This window comes from Electrophorus electricus, chromosome 1, assembly GCF_013358815.1.
Source record: "Electrophorus electricus isolate fEleEle1 chromosome 1, fEleEle1.pri, whole genome shotgun sequence".
In the NCBI taxonomy this organism is placed as follows: domain Eukaryota; kingdom Metazoa; phylum Chordata; class Actinopteri; order Gymnotiformes; family Gymnotidae; genus Electrophorus; species Electrophorus electricus.
In genome coordinates, this window is record NC_049535.1 from 31,675,068 (window position 1) to 31,694,300 (window position 19,233).

The following is a 19,233-nucleotide window of genomic DNA, read 5'->3' on the forward strand; positions in this document are numbered from 1 at the left end:
TGCACCGCAGACTCCAGGCTACACTCCTCCTCCTCTCTCCTGTGTGCGCTCTTGGAGTGAGCAGTGTACCTATGAATGAATGAATGCACCTCTCACACTCCTGCTGAATGTAAGGGTGCACGCAGACCCGGGGTGACGCCACTCCATCCACGGGTTGGTATGCTCCGTTGAAACAGCGTGTCATAAACGCCATATGCACGAAAAGACAAGTGTGCTAGACTATTCCACACACAGGATGGGTGTGTGTGGTGGAGGGTGTGTGCACATAGTGGAGGATGGGTGTGTGTGGTGGAGGGTGTGTGCACGTAGTGGAGGATGGGTGTGTGTGGTGGAGGGTGTGTGTATATGTGTGTGAAAGTAAGAGTTACACCGAGAGCTGTGGAGCTGTGAGCTCTTGGAACGGTCTTGTGTGTGTGTGTGTGTGTGTGTGTGTGTGTGTGTGTGTGTGTGTGTATGTGTGTGTGTGTGTGTGTGTGTATATGTGTGTGTGTGTGTGTAAAGTTAAGTCACACTTAGAGCTGTGGCATCACTCTCCCCTGTGTGTCCATGTTGCTGCTGTTCTCCCTGCTTACAGGGTGTTGATTGCCTTGTGCTACGCGCAGAGCGGAGCAGCTGCTGAAATCCTCCCATGACACCCCCCCCCCCCACACACACACACACCTCTTACTTCCCCACCCCAGACTTCTTACTCGCCCGAGCACATCTTTTACCACCCAGACGCACACACATCTCTAACCGTCCACCCCCCCCATATACTTTCTTTCCCGTTCCTGCTTTTTTTCATGAGATGTTCATAAGGTATCAGTATGATTTATGCTCCCTCTCTCTCTCCCTCTCTCTCTATCTGTCTGTCTCTCCATCTCTATCTCTCTCTCTCTCTCTCTCTCTCTCTCCATCTCTGCAGGTGCTGTGAGAGCATCCAGCATCTTCCCCATCCTCAGTGTGATCTTGCTCTTCACAGGAGGTCTGTGTATAGCTGCCAGTGAATTCTACAAAACCCGCCACAACATCATTCTCAGTGCGGGGATACTCTTTGTTTCCGCAGGTGAGGCAGGACAGTGGGGAGGCGTGGCACAGAATGAGGGACACAAAGCAGGGACCATGTGAGGGAAGTCTAAAGTGTGTCTAGACAATGTGAGAGTAGGTCTGCAGGTATAGAGTATCAGCACGTGACAAACCAGAGTCCTCACATGGATTCTACAGATCACAGGTCAGTGTGGCGGCTCTGGTGAAATCAGTGCTGATGAAACAGTGAAATGAAATTTGAAGAGAAAAATAAAACTATTCCGTTCTGACAATCTTGCTGTGGGAAATAAAGGAGTACCGCCATTCCGGTGTTCCTTAGAGTAATGTGAACATTCCTTTTCTCTTATAGTGCATCTAATATGTTTTAGTGGCATGTTCACGAAAAACTGGGTCACACTGTAAATGACGCTGTGTTTTCCGTTTGGCCTCCTCTGTGTGAATAAATCAGTAACATGAAAAGAACAATCAATACAAACAGAACAACAAATGATCTCATCCTGTACGTGCAGCTGATGGCATTTGTAGCTCCCTGATGTCTCTGGCGGAGAGACGAGGCTTCCGAGGCTCTATCTGTTCTCCTTTCTCTCACATCCTGTTGCTGGGCTAAATGGGACCTGTTGGCATTACACTCTAAAAATACGACGTCCCTGACACACTTTCCAACGATCCATCATCTCGGTTTCTCTCTGTGACAGGCGACTGTGCGACTGAACACGTCTTAGCTCAGCCAAGCCCGCGGGTCAACCTCACCTCAGTGCACTCAGGGCGTCCGGCGTCTGTGCGAGCGCACGCGCCACCTGTTCCACGGTCCCGCAGACATGCGAGAGGCGTGACTCTTGAAAAAGACGCTATGTTTAGTTTAAAAGCCAAGAATGAGTGAAAGCTATCACTTAGCACTTCGCATGATCTGATTTCCATAAAGGTTAACCAATCCCTACTAGTAGCTGTCACTTAGTATAATCTGATTTGCATAAATATATTAACATAAACTGATTTACACCCTGTGGTGTGAAAGTGGTATTTAGTGATTCATTAGCATAATCCAGAGTAGGACATGCCCCTCAGGGGAGCAGAATTGGGAGGGGCGGTATACAGTCTCTAATGAAAAATATTTGTTACTCAGAACTTTATATTAAAGTTAGACAAAATTCATAAAGTTTTGAATTTTGTCATCCATTCTTTGCACTATTATTCAAAAAAGGTTCATTTGTTTTTATATTTTCGTCATAAATTTAGGCTTATGAAATAAGCGCTGAAATATTTTCAAATATATTCAAATATTGTCAAAAGGGGGCCCTACTGAAAAAGTTGAGCCTGACTGAGATTCTGTTGCTATTTGGTGCTATAACACCATAGGCTCAAACCACCTGACAACCAACTTTTGCTTGTTCCTCTTGGTGCACTATACATAGGATAGGAGCTCCAATCTCAGGAAGCATTTGTAAATTTCCTAAAGTTGTCAATTTTCACTTAGAGGTGTTTCCTGCACAGTTACGCCATCAGAAAAGGGGGGCGGGGGGTTAATGTGGCTACTAGAAACAATTGTGAAATACATTTGTGCTTGTGTTAAATGTGGCTTATACGTGCTTCTGAAGCTGTTTGAACAATTTGATTTATGCTGATTTTACTTCTATCTGGTTGCATCCAGGGGTCATGGGAGTGGAATATTCCAAATCGCCAGAGCTAGAATGAGAGTAGGGATTAGTAGAGCCTTGCCATAGCTAGCACACCACTGACGGCGCTTCTCTGTCCACAGGTCTCAGTAACATCATCGGTATGATCGTGTACATATCCGCAAACGCGGGGGACCCCACCAAGAGCGACTCCAAGAAGAACAGCTACTCCTACGGGTGGAGCTTCTACTTCGGTGCCCTGTCCTTCATCATGTCTGAAATGGTGGGCGTCCTGGCCGTGCACATGTTCATCGACCGGCACCGCATGCTGCGTGTGGGAGCGCGGGCCGCAGACTACCTGCAGGGCTCGGCCATCGCTCGCATCCCCAGCTACCGCTACCGCTACCGGCACCGTTCCCGCTCGTCGTCCCGCTCCACGGACCACTCGCACTCGCGGGAGGGCTCCCCCGTGGGCCTGAAGGGCTTCGGGGCCTTGCCTTCCACCGAGATCTCCATGTACACGCTCAGCCGTGCCGGGGACACGCTGAAGGGGAACCAGGGAACGCCCACGGCCACCTACAACTCGGACAGGGACCACAACTTCCTGCAAGTCCACAACTGCGTCCAGAAGGAGCTGAAAGACTCGTCCCACACCAACACAGCCAACCGACGCACCACGCCTGTATGAGGAAATCTCCTGGGGAGAGGGAGAGGGGAGGGAGGGAGAGAGGGAGAGAGGGAGAGAGAGAGAGAGAGAGAGAGAGGGAGAGAGAGAGGGAGAGAGAGAGAGAGAGAGAGGGAGAGAGAGAGAGAGAGGGAGAGAGAGAGGGAGGGAGAGGGGGAGAGAGAGGGAGAGAGAGAGGGAGAGAGAGAGAGAGAGGGAAAGAGAGAGGGAGGGAGAGAGGGAGAGAGAGAGAGAGAGAGAGGGAGAGAGAGAGAGAGAGAGGGAGAGAGAGAGAGAGAGAGAGAGAGAGAGAGAGAGAGAGAGAGAGAGAGGGAGGACAAAAGTGAACTAGATGTTACAGAGCCAGAGCCCTTAAATTAAAATATGACCCATCACATTTCATGTTCCATGAGTTGTCATGATTAAAAGAGCTGAGAGGATGTTTCTTTCTTTTTAAAGGTTATTCCTGTATGCTTGATTTCTCTTGCCAGTTATCACTGAGGGTGAGACAGGAAGCAGGTGGAGGCGGGTGGAGGGAGATGGACTGCAGGTGGGTTGTTTGAGATTCTGGGTGAGATAGTGGTACCTTCACCATGTTCTGGTTGATAGGATGATGAGATCCATTTTTCCAGTCACCTTCCTGTCACCAATGTTTTATTATATATTTATTTTTGCATTAAAAAAGTGAAACTTTACAGGAAGGAATTCAGTTAGGTGTAGCCCAGTCTGCAAACAAAGGTCCTGTGTGAGAGTGACAACATTACTTAATGGAATAATCCAGATTTTCCTAAAGAGCGAAATGAACAAACTTACAAAAGAATGTACGTTAAAGGACACGCAGGAAGACCAGGCGGAAGCGTTGGATGATGAAGGACTGCACTGGTCACCCCTCGTTACCCGAGTGCTTCCACTCCCAGAGTTTGTCCACCCCACCGACCCCACTGAGCCGGCGGCCGGCAGGGACACTCCGCCTTCAGAGCCGGTCTGGTTCTGGTATCAAAGGACCCTTCTATGTCACTCTTCACTTTCTTTTTTTCTCTTCGCTTTCATCATGGGCGTGTGGAATGTCGAAGCCCTTCACTGCCACAGTGACCACGTGAAAGGGCAAGGGTCAGAGGTCACTGAGAGATTTGAGGCGTGACCGCCGAGATGGAACCAGAGGGAGAGGAGAAGGCGCGGATACAGGACAAGGATTCAGGACGCAAAAAACGAACTAGGGAATATTACAGACATGATGCTGAGAGACTCACCAGTTCAGAAATTAAATGCATGCTATACATTTACAGAAAACCTGCTCATGAAACGTTTTAAAGGATAACAATAATTATAAAGGGGAAAAAGCTGTTGAAGTTTAAATATTAATGTTTGTGTACTTTTTCTGTTTTTTGCTCGTTTCTTTTGTTTTTGATTTACCTCATTATTGGTATGCTTTGATAACAAACCAAACAGGACACCTGCTTCTAAAATTTGGAGTCTTTTTTTTTTGGGTGCAGGTGTTTGCATTGTCAGATTCGCCCAGCATTAGTCATTTCATGACGTCCTTGGATTCATTTCAGTGTGTCATTTTGGATGAAGTAAAGTCTAAAGGTGCCAAAACAGAACAATCCTGAACTCAGCTGCAGTACGTTCAGATGAATAAACTTCAACCCCCAGGGGGAGCAAACCCACTGCTTCTGTGTGTCCTTCCAATCTGACACTCTTTCACACCAGCAAAGAAATTCGTCTGAAACAGCTAAACACACCTGCTCACATCAGGAATTGAGATCACACGTCAGCCAGTAGCACAATGGCAGTGTTTTCACACACGAGAGGAACCTCTCCACCTTTCTGCAAGGTTGTACCAGTCTTTACAATCGTCTGTGCTGACTAACTACGTATAATCAGAAGCAATGCGTCTTGTGTTGGTGCCAAACCCACCTGAGGTCAGCAGCGTACCCATCTCAGGGTGCTGCTAGCCATATAACCTCTGCATTAACTGCATTAACTCATTTCCTTATCACATAAGCAGAGTAACAGCAGCCTGTAAGGTTTAAAAAAGTGCAGTATAAATAAATGGTGTTATCATCATTCACTTGACATGCTATCAGTCCAAAGCAGTAGAACTAGTTAAACTGCTTCTGTGTGATTGTGACCAGGGACTACTGAGTCTAAAGTCCTCAGTAATGGTGTTAACATTGATGACTTTGCTGTGTGTGTGTTGGGGGAGGGGGGGTGTTGCGATGTCCCAGTGAATATCCTACAGGACCTTTAGGATGAATGTTGTGTGGAGGAGAATAAGAAACAGAGACATTTATCCCAACGGTTGGGAACATTCTTACGAGCCTGAACACAGGTTTACAGTAAAAACAAACAAATTTGTGTCTCTTTGCCTGACTGACTGCAATTCTAAACATTTCTACCAAAATCAGGTGTAGGATTGCATCTGAGGTGTATGTGTGCAGAATGCATGTAATGCAGTAAACCTGCAGTTACCTAAACATAGCTTTAGCTGTAAAAGTTAGAGAGAAGTTGAGCTTTACTGCCATAACTGCCATTGTGTCTTTGTCATTGGTTCCCAGCACTCTGCACACACAGCACACACTCAGGACACACTCAGGACACCCACTATACAAACACTGCACACACCACTCAGCACATACTCACCACACCCTCCATACACACTCAGCACACTCTCTGCACACCTTGGAAGACCAGGCGGAAGCGTTGGATGATGAAGGACTGCACTGGTCACCCCTCGTTACCCGAGTGCTTCCACTCCCAGAGTTTGTCCACCCCACCGACCCCACTGAGCCGGCGGCCGGCAGGGACACTCCGCCTTCAGAGCCGGTCTGGTTCTGGTATCAAAGGACCCTTCTATGTCACTCTTCACTTTCTTTTTTTCTCTTCGCTTTCATCATGGGCGTGTGGAATGTCGAAGCCCTTCACTGCCACAGTGACCACGTGAAAGGGCAAGGGTCAGAGGTCACTGAGATGGAACCAGAGGGAGAGGAGAAAGCGCAGATACTGGACGCTAAGGATGAGGATTCAGGACACATACAGGAAAGCAGAGACATTTATCCCAACAGAGATACTGTACACACTCTGCACACACCACTCAACACACACTCACCACACCCTATATATACACTCAGATCACACTCTCTGCACATCTTGTACACTCTTCGCGCACACGCTCAGATCACATTTTGCACACACTCAGACCACCCTCTGAAGACACTCAGACCACCCTCTGCACACATTCACAGCACCCTCTGCACACACTCACAGCACCCTCTGCACACACTCAGATCACACTCTGCACACACTCACAGCACCCTCTGCGCACACTCAGTTCACACTCGGTTCACATTCAGCTCTGTAGCTCTCTTCCTTGAAGCTGCTGCTACATGCAGCCCACATTTCACTACCGCATTGACCAAGCTTTTGAATACGTGAGTGTGTTCAGTGAGCACGCCAACCTTGCACAGTGCAGGCAAGCAGGGCTTCGTGGATGCATCTGCCATCATGTCTGTCCTCTTTAATATGTGCTGAAATTTTACCCACTCTCAATAGCATGTACAAAAGCCTTCCTACATGCCTTAGGGCAGTGCCCTGCCTGGCAAATCTGTACTGTTGTTTTACCAAAACCTCACAGCAGTTTCTGACTGCGTCCAGGACACAGGAGGAATCGTGTAGAGCGTTCTGGAGCAGGCAGCTATTTTACATGCACTTTTGATACCCTTTAATTATCAGACAGATCAGAGGATATTGAGGATGTCACCAATCAAACCAGTAAATGGGACATCATTCCTCCATTCCGTCCTACATGCGACTCCATTAGCTGTGCATTTGTCCTTAATTTACTTCTTCGGTGTGATCTCTCACTGTCTCCCTTCCAGGGAATGATCTCCTCCCATCCAATGGCCTCCTCCTCCCCATCCCTTCCTCTGTCTCTCGCTTTCATCCTCCCATCCTCAGCTCCTCTGCTGCCTGTCTCGCTTATCGACGTCTTTCCCTCACACATCTCCGGCTCCAGCCCTTTTCCCCTCCCCCGTGTTGTTTTGAAGACTCAAAGATTAACCATCATTCACCATCCTCTCTCTCTCTCTCTCTCTCTCTCTCTCTCTCTCTCTCTCTCTCTCCCTCTCTCTCTCTCTCTCTCTCTCCCTCTCTCTCTCTCTCTCTCTCTCTCTCTCTCTCTCTCTCTCTCTCTCCCTCTCTCTCTTTCTCACGCTGTCAAACTGGGTAACGCTGACTCCAACCACCTGAGAACAGTCTTGTACTGATAGGCACTACAATACCCAGAATGCCTTGTGTATGTGGTGGACATGCGATTGAGGGGGCAGTAAAGTTAAGTAAAAGCTACCTTGTGAGAAATCACTTGTGCCCCAGTATCTGCTCATTAAACATGGTGTCAGAAGGTGATGTGGCTTTATAAAAGTCATATGTATGTATCTGTGTTTTATTTTTATTGGTAAAGGACATGTTCAGTTGAGTTCAGACCTTTAGTACTTCAGTCATGTTTTGCGCTTCTAGGCATCAGCATTGATCCCTGTGTTTCAACAGTATTCTAGTTCAGTGGCATCTTGAACTCTGACCTACTGTACTGGCTAGTATACACTCTATGAGTAAACACTTGTAAATCACTCTGGATAAGAGCATGTGCCAAATGCCAGAAATGTAAATGTAAATGTAATTTAGAGCAGTTTTAAAGACGATGGCAGTTGCAGCAATAGATATAACACACCTGGAGCTCTTCCAGTTCTGCAACACAGCAGAGTGGCCCAAGTGGATCAGAAGATTTGAGCAGTTTTGTCTCACTTCTGTGTTGAGCACAAAACTGGATAAATACCAGGCCAACTCTTTTGTTTAGACAACGGGAGACGAAGCAAACGATATTCTCAGGGTGTTGCCACTGAGCGAGTCAGACAAAAAGGCAAACGACAAAGCAGTTAAAGCATTTCACCAGCACTGTGTGGGCAGATGTAACATCTGAGAGCTGTAAGGAGGAATGGAAAAGTGCAGAGACATTTATCTCAGCTGTGCGAAAGTTAGCATAGCATAGTGCCGGCACATTAAGAGAGGAGTTAATCAAGGATTGAGTCGTAGTTGGAATCAGAAATTGTCTGAACCAGATTGTCTGGGCCTCGTCAGTTAGATCCTGATTTGACTTTTTTAATTTGCCAAGTCAGTTCAAAAAAGCACACCAAGACGTGACTGTAAAAAAACTGCAGTCTGTACAGTAGGCAGAGGAGCAGACCTTGCTGTGAATGTAGACGCCATCAGAGGCAAAGTGGTGATCAGGCAGGCATCTCAGAACTAAACATTTGAGATACATAAAAAAAAGTCAACAACAACAAACAGAACCTCTGTCAGAAACAGAGTGGTAGACGACGTGCAAGGCAAGGCACGTGGAAGAGATGCTGAGTGCTTTAAATGTCACAACAAAGGGCACTTTGCTGTGTGTCAGGGTGAGTGCGACACACATTCGGAGGACTATACTTTTCTTGGAGAAGTGTTGTCAGCTACTGCTGGGTAGAGAAGTTGTTTCAGTGATTGGGACATCACTGATGCAAACTAGACACGGGGTGATGGCAGTTCCAGAGAAAACGTTCAGCCACAAGAATTTGGTCACCTCAAAATGGCACCAAAAGTACTTTATGGGCCAGTCCCAACATCCATGATATAACAGGGTATTTTCAGGGTGCAGCGAACAGGCGCACTTATATCCAAGATGTTCACGTTGTTATTGGATAATTAAAGCTACTCCTTGGCTTACCAGCCATTGAAGCGCTAAATGACCATCGCAGACCCTGCAGAATGGTGTGAGGAGTGGTGGTTTTTCTCTAAAGCATTCTGGGAAAATGTGTACATGTGTGGACCTCACAAACTTGAATAAGTGGGTCAAAAGAGAACACCCCATCCTTCCAGTAGGAGATCAATATCTACCAATGCAATCCAACGCCACTGCTGGATGCTCGGGACAGTTTTCTGCAGATTCCCACTCACAAATGATCCACAAAGAATGACCATCTGGATGCTCACAGAAGACCTTAAAGATAAGTGTGGCGACAGAAGTATCCTCCTAGAGGTGGTATTGACACCAAAACAAAACATTGTCACCTGGAATACTGTAACATATATTTCAAGAGGACTGAGTGATACAGAGAAACACTACAGCAAGTGCTGGCATTCACACGGGCATGTGGAAGGCTGGTATCATTTCTCTGACGTCTTCACTTCACCATACCCACTTACCACATGCCCCTTATACTTCTGCTGGGGACCAGAGGTCTGGATGAGTTCCCACGCGGAAGTTCAGGTTGTGCTCTCGCTGTCTGAGTTTCTTCTCTGACGGGCAGCATGTCCCTCTGCAGACATGCTGTCTTATGCTTCACTTAGTGGGAGACAGATACATGCAGAGCTGAAACTGGACGAAGATGTTCGGGGGTTTGCCCACGCCATTGTGCCATTGCCACCATTGCCACAGGCTCTGCTGAAGCACACACAGGAGGCCCAAGCAGTGGAGGAGACGTTCCTGGCCTTGAATCGTCATTATTTATTGATATTGTTTTGATATTGTTTATCAGGCTGACCAGAGAAACATGCCGTGTGGAAAGAACTGGAGCCAACCTGACATGGGATGACAATCTCCTCCTAAAAGTAAACACACTAACGATTCCAGTGGCCCAGAAAGAACTCCTAGCGAAGAGTCATGAGGATCACCAGAGAGTTTCTTCATGCCTCTCCAGGTCTCATCACCCAAACTCGTCACCTCTCAAACTTGTCAACGGTTGAAATGTGACACATGCAACCAACACAGGGAGCCTCACTGTGAGCCACTACTGCCTTCGCCAGGTCCAGCACAAACCCGGCTAAAGGTCTGAGTGCAACACGAAAACCTGCTTACACACTGTTAATTATTTCTCGAGACACCGTGAAGTGGCGCAGCTCAAAGTTGCATCCACTCTTAACAATAAGCGAGATCAAAAAGGCTTTGGCACATTATGGCATTCCCGAGAAGGTCAGACCTGACAATGGACCTCATTTTGTGTCCTGTACCTTCCAAAGGACTACAGCTTCATTCACACCTCAAGCAGCCACTCATAGGACCCTTGAGAAAAGTCAGGAGTCAGAGTGTACCGTCCATACCATCACAGGACTATGAGCTAAAGACAAAGACTACAACAGAGCATTGCTGTTTTATAGAGTCGCACCTTTGGAGCAGGGTGCTAAATACCCAGTAGGCTCTACTATATCCAGAATGCCTTGTGTACATGGTACACTTTCATGCGAGTGTATACAAGTCCCTATGTATACAGGTCCCTATGTATACAGGTCCCTGTGTATACAGGTCCTTGTGCCTTTGAGAAGTATTGTCCCTCCTTAGTAGTCTGCAGTTCTAAGGGTTTCCTTTCCTCTTTCTGTCTGTTTTGACCTCCATTTGACTCACTGTTTATGATTTCGTATCTCCCCTCTGGTGTTGTCTGTCTGGTTTCTCTCTGCCCACTGTTGTGTTTTTAACCTCCGTTCTGCCTTGCTGCTGGTGTTGTCTGCCTGGTTTATGTCCACTGTGTTGTTACCTCTGCATCATCTCTATGCGTACCTGTATTAAACACTGCACTTGCTTTCTCAATCTCCTGGCTAGTCTGACAGTTGTTACACCCACCCTCTTCCATATTCTCTTTCTCTCTCTCTCTCTCTCTCTCTCATTCTCTCTCTGTTTCTCTCTCTCTCTTTACTTTTCCACTACTATTTATTACAAAAACAGTTTAAAAAAGACTAAATCAGTCATTGGGTTATAGCCACATGCTTTCCTTGATCAAGATTGCTGGCTGATTAATGTCTTGCTGTTTCCTTTAAATTAGTCGCTGTCCTGTGGTCTGGATAATGCAGATTGAAATTATAGATCTACACTTACACCCCCCCCCCCCATTAGACAGGCAATTTTTCATTTCATTATTACAAGTGCTATATGTTTAGTCTTCTAACCTTGCATTTCTATGCTAGTATTACTAGAGATCGATCAGTCCCCTGTCAGTTATTCATTTCAGCCTTTAAATTGTCTTAAGTCAACATGAAATAAGAAATTAAACACTAAACCTGTGAATAATCTAACCCATTTTAACAGCAATTTAACTGCAGTGTCTCCTAATTAAATACTTATATACATAAATACTGAGTCAATATTGTGGGGTGAATCCTCTCTCCAGATGTCTCAGGAGTAGTGGTGTGGACATGGCCCATGCTGTGTAGTGGTCTGTGTAGTGGTCAGGGGGTATGGGTCATGTCAGGGGTTGTGGGCGTGAGCAGGCACTGTGGCCAAAGAGGAGCATTGAGCGTGCCACTTCACTCTTCCCACCTCTCAGGTACAGCACAGACCCCATGACTGCTGGGAGCCGAGCAGAAAAGCGAGAAGCTTTCACATACCCAGAGAGCCCATTTATTCCAGTCCCTTTCTCTCGCCTGTAATCTCATCCACCTTCTTGCGCACCTCCCTGCACACTTTACTCACTGCACTTCTCTCCTTCCTTGGCGTGATGGTCCTCCCTCTGTGTCAATTTCTGCACTTCTCTGTTTGACAAAATGTGTGGGATTAGCCTTTTGCTGTGGACCTGTCAGCGTGTCTGTCTCCACCTTCAGGGCTCTCTCTCCACAGGCTTTCCCCTGGCACTGCTCCCTGCCTGGGGTCCCTGCCTGGGTCCCTGCCTGTCAGCTCGCCTTTCTTTGATGAGCTGTTTTTTGCTTCTCTCTCTCTCTCTCTCTCTCTCTCTCTCACTGTCTCTCTTTCTCTCTCTGTGTCTCTCTCACACTCTCTTGCTTTCTGCCTCATTCTCTCCTGCTGTATTGATCAAACATGCGTTGTGTTCCTCTCTGTAGAACTGTGAGATCAGAGAAAGAAGCTGTGTGTGTGTGTGTGTGTGTGTGTGTGTGTGTGTGTGTGTGTGTGTGTGTGGTTTAAAGACAGAGCTAGGGAACATGCTGTCCCCTTCTGGCTGGGAATACCAAGGCCTCTATCCCCAGCTGCTGCGTCTGTTTCCTGCACTGCCCAAACTTACATAACCTCACATGGCACGTGGCCAGAAAAGGCTCGACCTCTTGCACCAGTCCTGCTGTCCACCGCACACCTGACACACCCAAACGCAGCACGGCCACTGGCCCGACACACCCGAGAGAGGCAGTAGCGCACGCCCAAGGTGAAGGACTCTGTAAGAACATCGCAAGTTGAACTTTGCGACATGCCCACTGCAGCGGCAGGAACAAGGCTACCGTGTGAGGCTCTGCTCACTCGCCATGTGAAGCGCACCTGAGATATTCAGGTCAGGAGCTCCAGACCACAGGGAGACTTGCGGATAAGCTCGTCCCTGGCACACTGGAGAGAAAGTAAAAACAATGAGCCACGCTGGTACAGGAGGAGTCACAGGGCAGAGCACAGATCCCTTCAGTCTGGCTCCATGAACTAAGGGATACCTCACCCTCTGACAGCTCTGCCTGCTGGAGATCTGAATGGAGAACAGAGATCTGCTTAGTGCTGCTTCTTGAAGTAGGTGCACACACACGCACGCAGAGAGATATATAAACCCTCTTTGGAAGTGCTATGTATAAAATTAATTTAGTAATTTATCTTTTGACTCAGTTCCACAGAGGTCCCTGTTGTTGTGAATAATATTAGCTATTATTTTGCAAGGTGCTGGCAGCATTTCCAACAACATTCCGAACCACTTCATCAGCATCTTTATGGATCTGGAGGAAAAGGGACAGCTGTGTTCTCTGCACGAAGGCTCAGGTACGACCCAGCTAATGAAAACTGTTTACTAATAACAATAATCCAGTGCTTGTTAATCACAACTGCACCAGCCTTCTTCTGTTTCGTAGGGCTGTGTCCACTTAAAGCACTGGTATCTATTGTGAAATGGACGTCAGTGAAATTGTGCAATATTAATAATACATATGTCACTCTGAAATGAAAAGACATTCACACTCCCCAGCTGATGCCTCAGGAGTGTTCAGGTTTTCATTGTTCTATCTACATTTATGTTCTATTTTATCTGTTGCAAGAGTGCTTCTTTAATATTATAGATGGGGTCATGCACACTGATAAAAATCTCATTGAAGAACCTCTGAAGCCGGTTGGTTATTCATTCTTCTTATTATTTTATTTGATTTTATTTGATTTTATTTTATTTTATTTTATTTTATTTTATTTTATTTATTATTAGTGTGTGTTTAATGCAATATTCAAAGTATTTAAAGAAAAAGAATAAAAGGTAAACCGTATGCAGGAATCAAAGTATCTGAGTATCAGGCAGAAGGACTCCCAGGCTTCCATGCAGCGTTTGGAGAATCGACCCGTTTCTGACGTTTCGGGATTGACCTTTACGCACGTCCATTGTTAATTGGCTGCCAGTGCGCGGCCTCTATTCTCTGCAAACTTCGGAAGATGCACTGCAATTGTGCTCCTCGCGCGTTCTAGTGGCGAAACGGAGAAGTGCGCCGTCCTCGCCACTCTGGAATCTGGTGCTGCTGCTGCCTTTAAGAAAGCGGTGTCCATGGGAACAAGCACGGAATACTGATTGTACAGTGCAGCACTACGGCTGCTGTCAAGCAGAACCCAGCAAAATCCGTCAGCGATATTTGTATACATACAGCCATACGTATTCAGTACAGCTTGAGGCATTATGTTTAAGATATGTAGGGACCTCTAAAGCATTTCAGGTTTTCTGAATTGCTAAAACACATTTCCTGAAATTTCCTTTCCTTTTTCCCAAAACATTAAAGACAAATCCCAAAAATCAAGCTACATTCTCAAACCCTTTGACTTGACTTGCAAAATCAAACAATCGATTCAAAACTATTTTATCTTTACTCAAAACCAAACATTGTCGTCAGATAAGAGCCAGCCAATGCGGCAATCATTACACACTGCATAAATAAATGCAAAACACTGCATTCTGGGCCAAGCAGAAGAAAAAAAAATCTTTATTTACTATAAAACACTTACACCTGCACTTATCAAAACTTATACGTAAAGAAGAAAATCTGCAGCAAAAACAAAAAAAAAAAACAACACTCTATGATTACAGCAAGCAATGTGTCAGTCAGTCATTCTGCCTCAGCATGAAGTCTCTGGGTCAGGCCACAGGACTTCAACTACATCAAAGGTTCTCTCCCTCACTAGGCAACGGGGAAAGAATGCCGAAATCCGCCTTAAACAGATTCCACTCCTGTGTTGTCGCATGCTGCATCCATTGACTGCAGGACATTTTCCATTTTTTCAGTAGGATTAAGGAAGGGAGAGTATGCAGGCAGGCACACATTTATAAAACATTGGTTATTGCTAAAGCATCCACGAATTCCTGGACCGCAGCGAAAGTTCACACTGTCCCAGACTACAACATACACGGGATGCTTTGCCTGCTCATGGCGTCTCATCCCATCCCGAAATGCTATGATGGCAGCACATATGGTCACGTTGCCACCACGCTACCCAGGCACCTCTGCCATGGCACAGTAACCAGTAACCAACCTCTCCTTCTCCTCTCTAGAGAGATTAAACCCAGCTCCATCCAAGAAGATGCATTCTCCGTGCACAGCCCAATTCAAAGATTCTCTATACACAGGGAAAAAGACTATCTATCTATCTATCTATCTATCTATCTATCTATCTATCTATCTATCTATCTATCTATCAGTCCATGTTTATGTATACATGTGCTGCTTTACACACAATACAGAATAAATGTAAGTAAATGTACAGTGGTGCTGTTGATTCACTGTAAATGTTCACATGCATGCGCACATTGATATCCTTGATCTGTCATTCTTTCTGAATTTTTCCCAGATGCTACTCTATAGGTTTGTTTCATACTTATCAGTTTGCATTGCAGGATATGGTCTATTGTGGAAAGACTCGTACTGTTGATTCCTTCAAAATTCAAATTGTTTTCAACAGCTCGCTGTTGTGCCACATCAGCAAGAGTCTCCTGTTGTGAGAATATTCATGTCCTTCCACCCTCGAGTGGCAGATGATTTTGTGAGAAGTGTACGTGCTGTAATACTGTACTGACATATTTCCCCTAATACTGTGCAATACAGACATAATATAATACTGTTAGGAAGATTTTATCCCTGTCCACCTTCTAAAGTTTTGGTGGAGTGATTTATATCCTACTTACCTGTTTTCTTCTCTGAATGTTCTGACTATGGAGATTGCTTGAACATGATTATGAAAACAGGGTTCATTTTGTCACACAATTCACATCGTTACTGCAAAATGAAACATTTCATTCAAAACTATAGAATAATTTATTAAATCCATTTTTTGTCACCATACAGCACACACAGGGTTCATAAATTCGATTCTATTTGAACAAGTTACACCTTCCTGAGCAGAATCTAAATATATTTAACATTTCTTCTTTTCTAATGATATAGTCTGGGTTTGATTTTATTCAGAAATACTATTAAAGTACAAAAAAACAAAAAAACAACAACACATAAGACCAGTACTGCACACTGACACATATTTGTGCCTCTCCACACTGTAACATCAGTGAATACGTCCATGCATTTGCAAAGATTGCATTTTGCGCTGAATTTCAGAACAGAACTATAGCGCTATAGGTTCTCCTATTCTAAGACACAGTGTGTCTTACATAGACACGGTGTGTTTGCATTTACTGAAACAACAAAGGAAGCAAAGAGAGTCTTACGTAAGCAGGCATGCAGAAGAGGAGGCCAGCACATTCCCCTCAGTGAGACTGGGACAGAATAAACAGCATGGGGACTTAGGATGGAACCCTGCTTTTTAACAGGCACTGATGCCACGTACCTCCTAAGGCTCCTACCAACAGCCTCAATCTTTTGCACAGGTTTTGTTCATTGATTTGAGTTCAGCTTTTTAAGGCAATGGAGGTTGACATCCTTTTAGACAGACTTTTTAAACGGGGACTTTTACAGTGGATTAGTGATTTCCTCACAAATCGCTCTCAGAGAGTTCTAATGAATGGAACTTATTCAAATGAGCTCGCTGTAAGTACAGGAGTTTCACAAAGCCATGTGCTTTCTGCCCTGTTCTGCTCTCTCTATGTAAATGAGATGACTGTCAACACCAGTAACAAAACACTTAAGTACACTGATGACATGGCTCTTATTTGCCTCCTTTACAGGGATTTCAGTAAACAGGACGATGGCTATCATGAGTGTGCCATGAAACCTGAAAACTGGTGTAACATCAGCACACTGGAGACAAACATATTAGAAACAAAGAAGTTTGTCATATGCAAAAATGTTCAACAGTGATTTAAGAAACTGAAAAAGCTTTGGGCTCAGGCGAGATATTTTAAAGATGGGAAAAATAATTCAGAGGAAATTGTCTTAACCTTTAATAAGATAACATGGTTTGGAAGCCTAAATGTAAAATATAAGGCTACATTTTTGCAAGATAGTCACTATTGCTGGGGAAGTGATTGGTAAGATAGAGAACAGCTTGGTGATATAATTGATAGCAAGGTATTTCTGACAGCTCAGGCTAAAAGAAAACCCCCCTTACCCTCGCTTTGTAAAATGTGAATTGCTTCCATCTGGCAGACGATTTAGCGACTCAAGAGCACCCATGAAAATTTAGGAATTATCTTTTGTTCTGCAAGCTGTTTTCACCTCAAATAGTTTTAGAGTAGCCTCTTTCATCTGGAGTGAGCAAGGATTATGTATTGATTCTCAATTATCTTACAGCACTATTGGTTCTCCTATACGAATGGGCGGGGGTAAACAAATCACAGGCAAAGACCGTGGTGGCAGGGTCCGTCTTTATGTAAATGAGGACAGGTGTAAAACAGTTGTGGTTAGTGAATGGTGCTCTTACACTGATATTGAAATGCTGGTTTTATCTTTCAGACCATTTCATTCACTAAGGGAATTCCTTCATATGCTTTTTACTTTCGTTTATAGCCATCCTAAATCTGATTTTGCATATGCCGAAGTATCGGTTATTAGGAGATTTGAGAAGACAGTCAACATTATTGAAAAGCACTCAGATAACCAATCAGTGGAGTCCCTGAGATGGTATTTGATCCAACTGAGACCCTGAACCAGCAGGTTCATATTATTAATAATATTGTTTCTTCATATATTGTGTGTGAATCATTTCATACCTAACCAAACTACACTATTCATACAAATAATAAATCAGGAGTGACAAAGAAATTATATCTTAAATCAGCTGTATTTTTATATGTTGTGGGTCTGTATGGCTGCCATCCTGGCCAGGTCTCCCCTGTAAAAGAGACCCTGTAAAAGGGTCTTCCTGGTAAAATAAAGGTACATTTTAAAAAACTGTTTTATATGGGCTCTGAGATGAAAAAAGAAGCAGATTAATATAGAGGTTAAACAGGCTGTGAAGAAAAGGCCAAATTAACATCTAACAATAAGGTAGAGCAGAGAATCAAGCAGGATAATCTGCATTCATCTTGGAAAGGGATTAAATGTATGTCTACAATTAATACGGTGCATGACTGCCGAAGGACACAAGCACAAATAAATGGGATGAACATTCGATCACTGCCAGATGAATCAATCATTACCATGCAAGGTTTGAGAAACCAGCAGCTGTTAGTCGAATAGCTGACATGTTTGAAGCATGGTCACTAGGAATCTGCTGCGCTATTAATCCCATGTGAACCGCAAAATGTCATAAAGGCATTAAACACACCACGTTCGCAGGTGCAGACAGCATATGCACTTGCACATTAAATGAATGTGCAGATGGGTTAACCAGCATGTTCTGGTATTTGTTTGTTTTCTCTGGTTCTAGGGAAAGTTCCTTTGTTCTGGAAAACATTTACAGTCCCCACCAAAAGGCCATATTGATTCTTTTAATGATCTAATACCGATGACCTTGTCTCCCTTGGCCATGAAAGTACCTGAAAGGTCTCTATTGTCTCTGGTAACCTGGACACTTTTCAATTTGCTTACCAAGCAGGTAGAAGTGTGGACTATGCCAAATGATTTTTATTGGATAAAATGCACAAGCATTTGAAGGATGGAGAGCACTGGTCAGGTTGGTGATGTTTCTTCATCTGCATTACAGATTTTTTTTGCAGATGTTTTTTTTACTGTCATTTCTATATCCTTATCAAACTTCAGGCTGTCATCAAAAATAGTGGCCACATATTTTTTGTAGTAACCTATTTTAGTAAACTATTTTTAGCTGAACTATTTCAACACTGCCAGCATTGATAAACTTGCCCCATTTATTTTGTTTTAGTAATGTTTAGTTGTTTTAGCTGTTACACCACACGACAAATTCAGAACATTCTGGTCCAAAATGGCTCTCAGTGCAAGACACCAGAACAAAGAGGATTGTGTCATCAGCAAATTTCACTAAAAGATGATTTGGACATGAACTCCTGGGGTCATTGGTATGTAGGAAAAAGAGTAAGTGAGAAAGACCAACCCTGAGGAGACCCAATATTTTGTATGAGTCCGCTCGGGGTGTCTAACATTAACCCATACTCGCCATGGTCTACAAATGACACTCCTCTGGTGTAAAGCCAAACATTCTCAACACCATCTATGCTTTTTTCTTTGAGTGTCGTTTCATTTTCTATGTTGGTTTTATTCACTTAGTTTTAAAGCTTTTCCATCAGACTGAATACCCGCTCAAAGATCATTGGCTTACAGTGTCGCCCTTTCTTTACTTACTGTGATCTTCAGACCTTGAACCCTCAGGACACTGTATGTTTGACCCCACACACATTTTGCACACCGCCTTTGGATGGCTTCCCTCTGGATGACGTCTTCGCTCTGGAACTGTTTACAGGAGGTCTATTATTATTCCAGTTACAGTTGTTCTTTTGAACATTTGTTGTTTTGTTTTTTTAATGTTTGCATATGTTGTACACTGTAACTGCTTATCACTAATTTCCCTCTGGTGACAATTGAAGTTTTATG

General features: G+C 44.6%; 1 protein-coding gene across 1 annotated transcript in view; it reads left to right on the plus strand.

Moving 5' to 3' along the window:
• Positions 1-3,346, plus strand: part of cacng2a (calcium channel, voltage-dependent, gamma subunit 2a) — a 55,848-nt gene extending 52,502 nt beyond the window's left edge. Inside the window, exons 3-4 of the mRNA XM_027017844.2 lie at positions 905-1,045; positions 2,783-3,346. Coding sequence (XP_026873645.2) covers positions 905-1,045; positions 2,783-3,327 — 686 coding nt within the window. The 3' untranslated portion in view covers positions 3,328-3,346. The remainder of the gene's footprint in view (positions 1-904; positions 1,046-2,782) is intronic.
• The last annotated feature ends 15,887 nt before the right edge of the window (positions 3,347-19,233 follow it).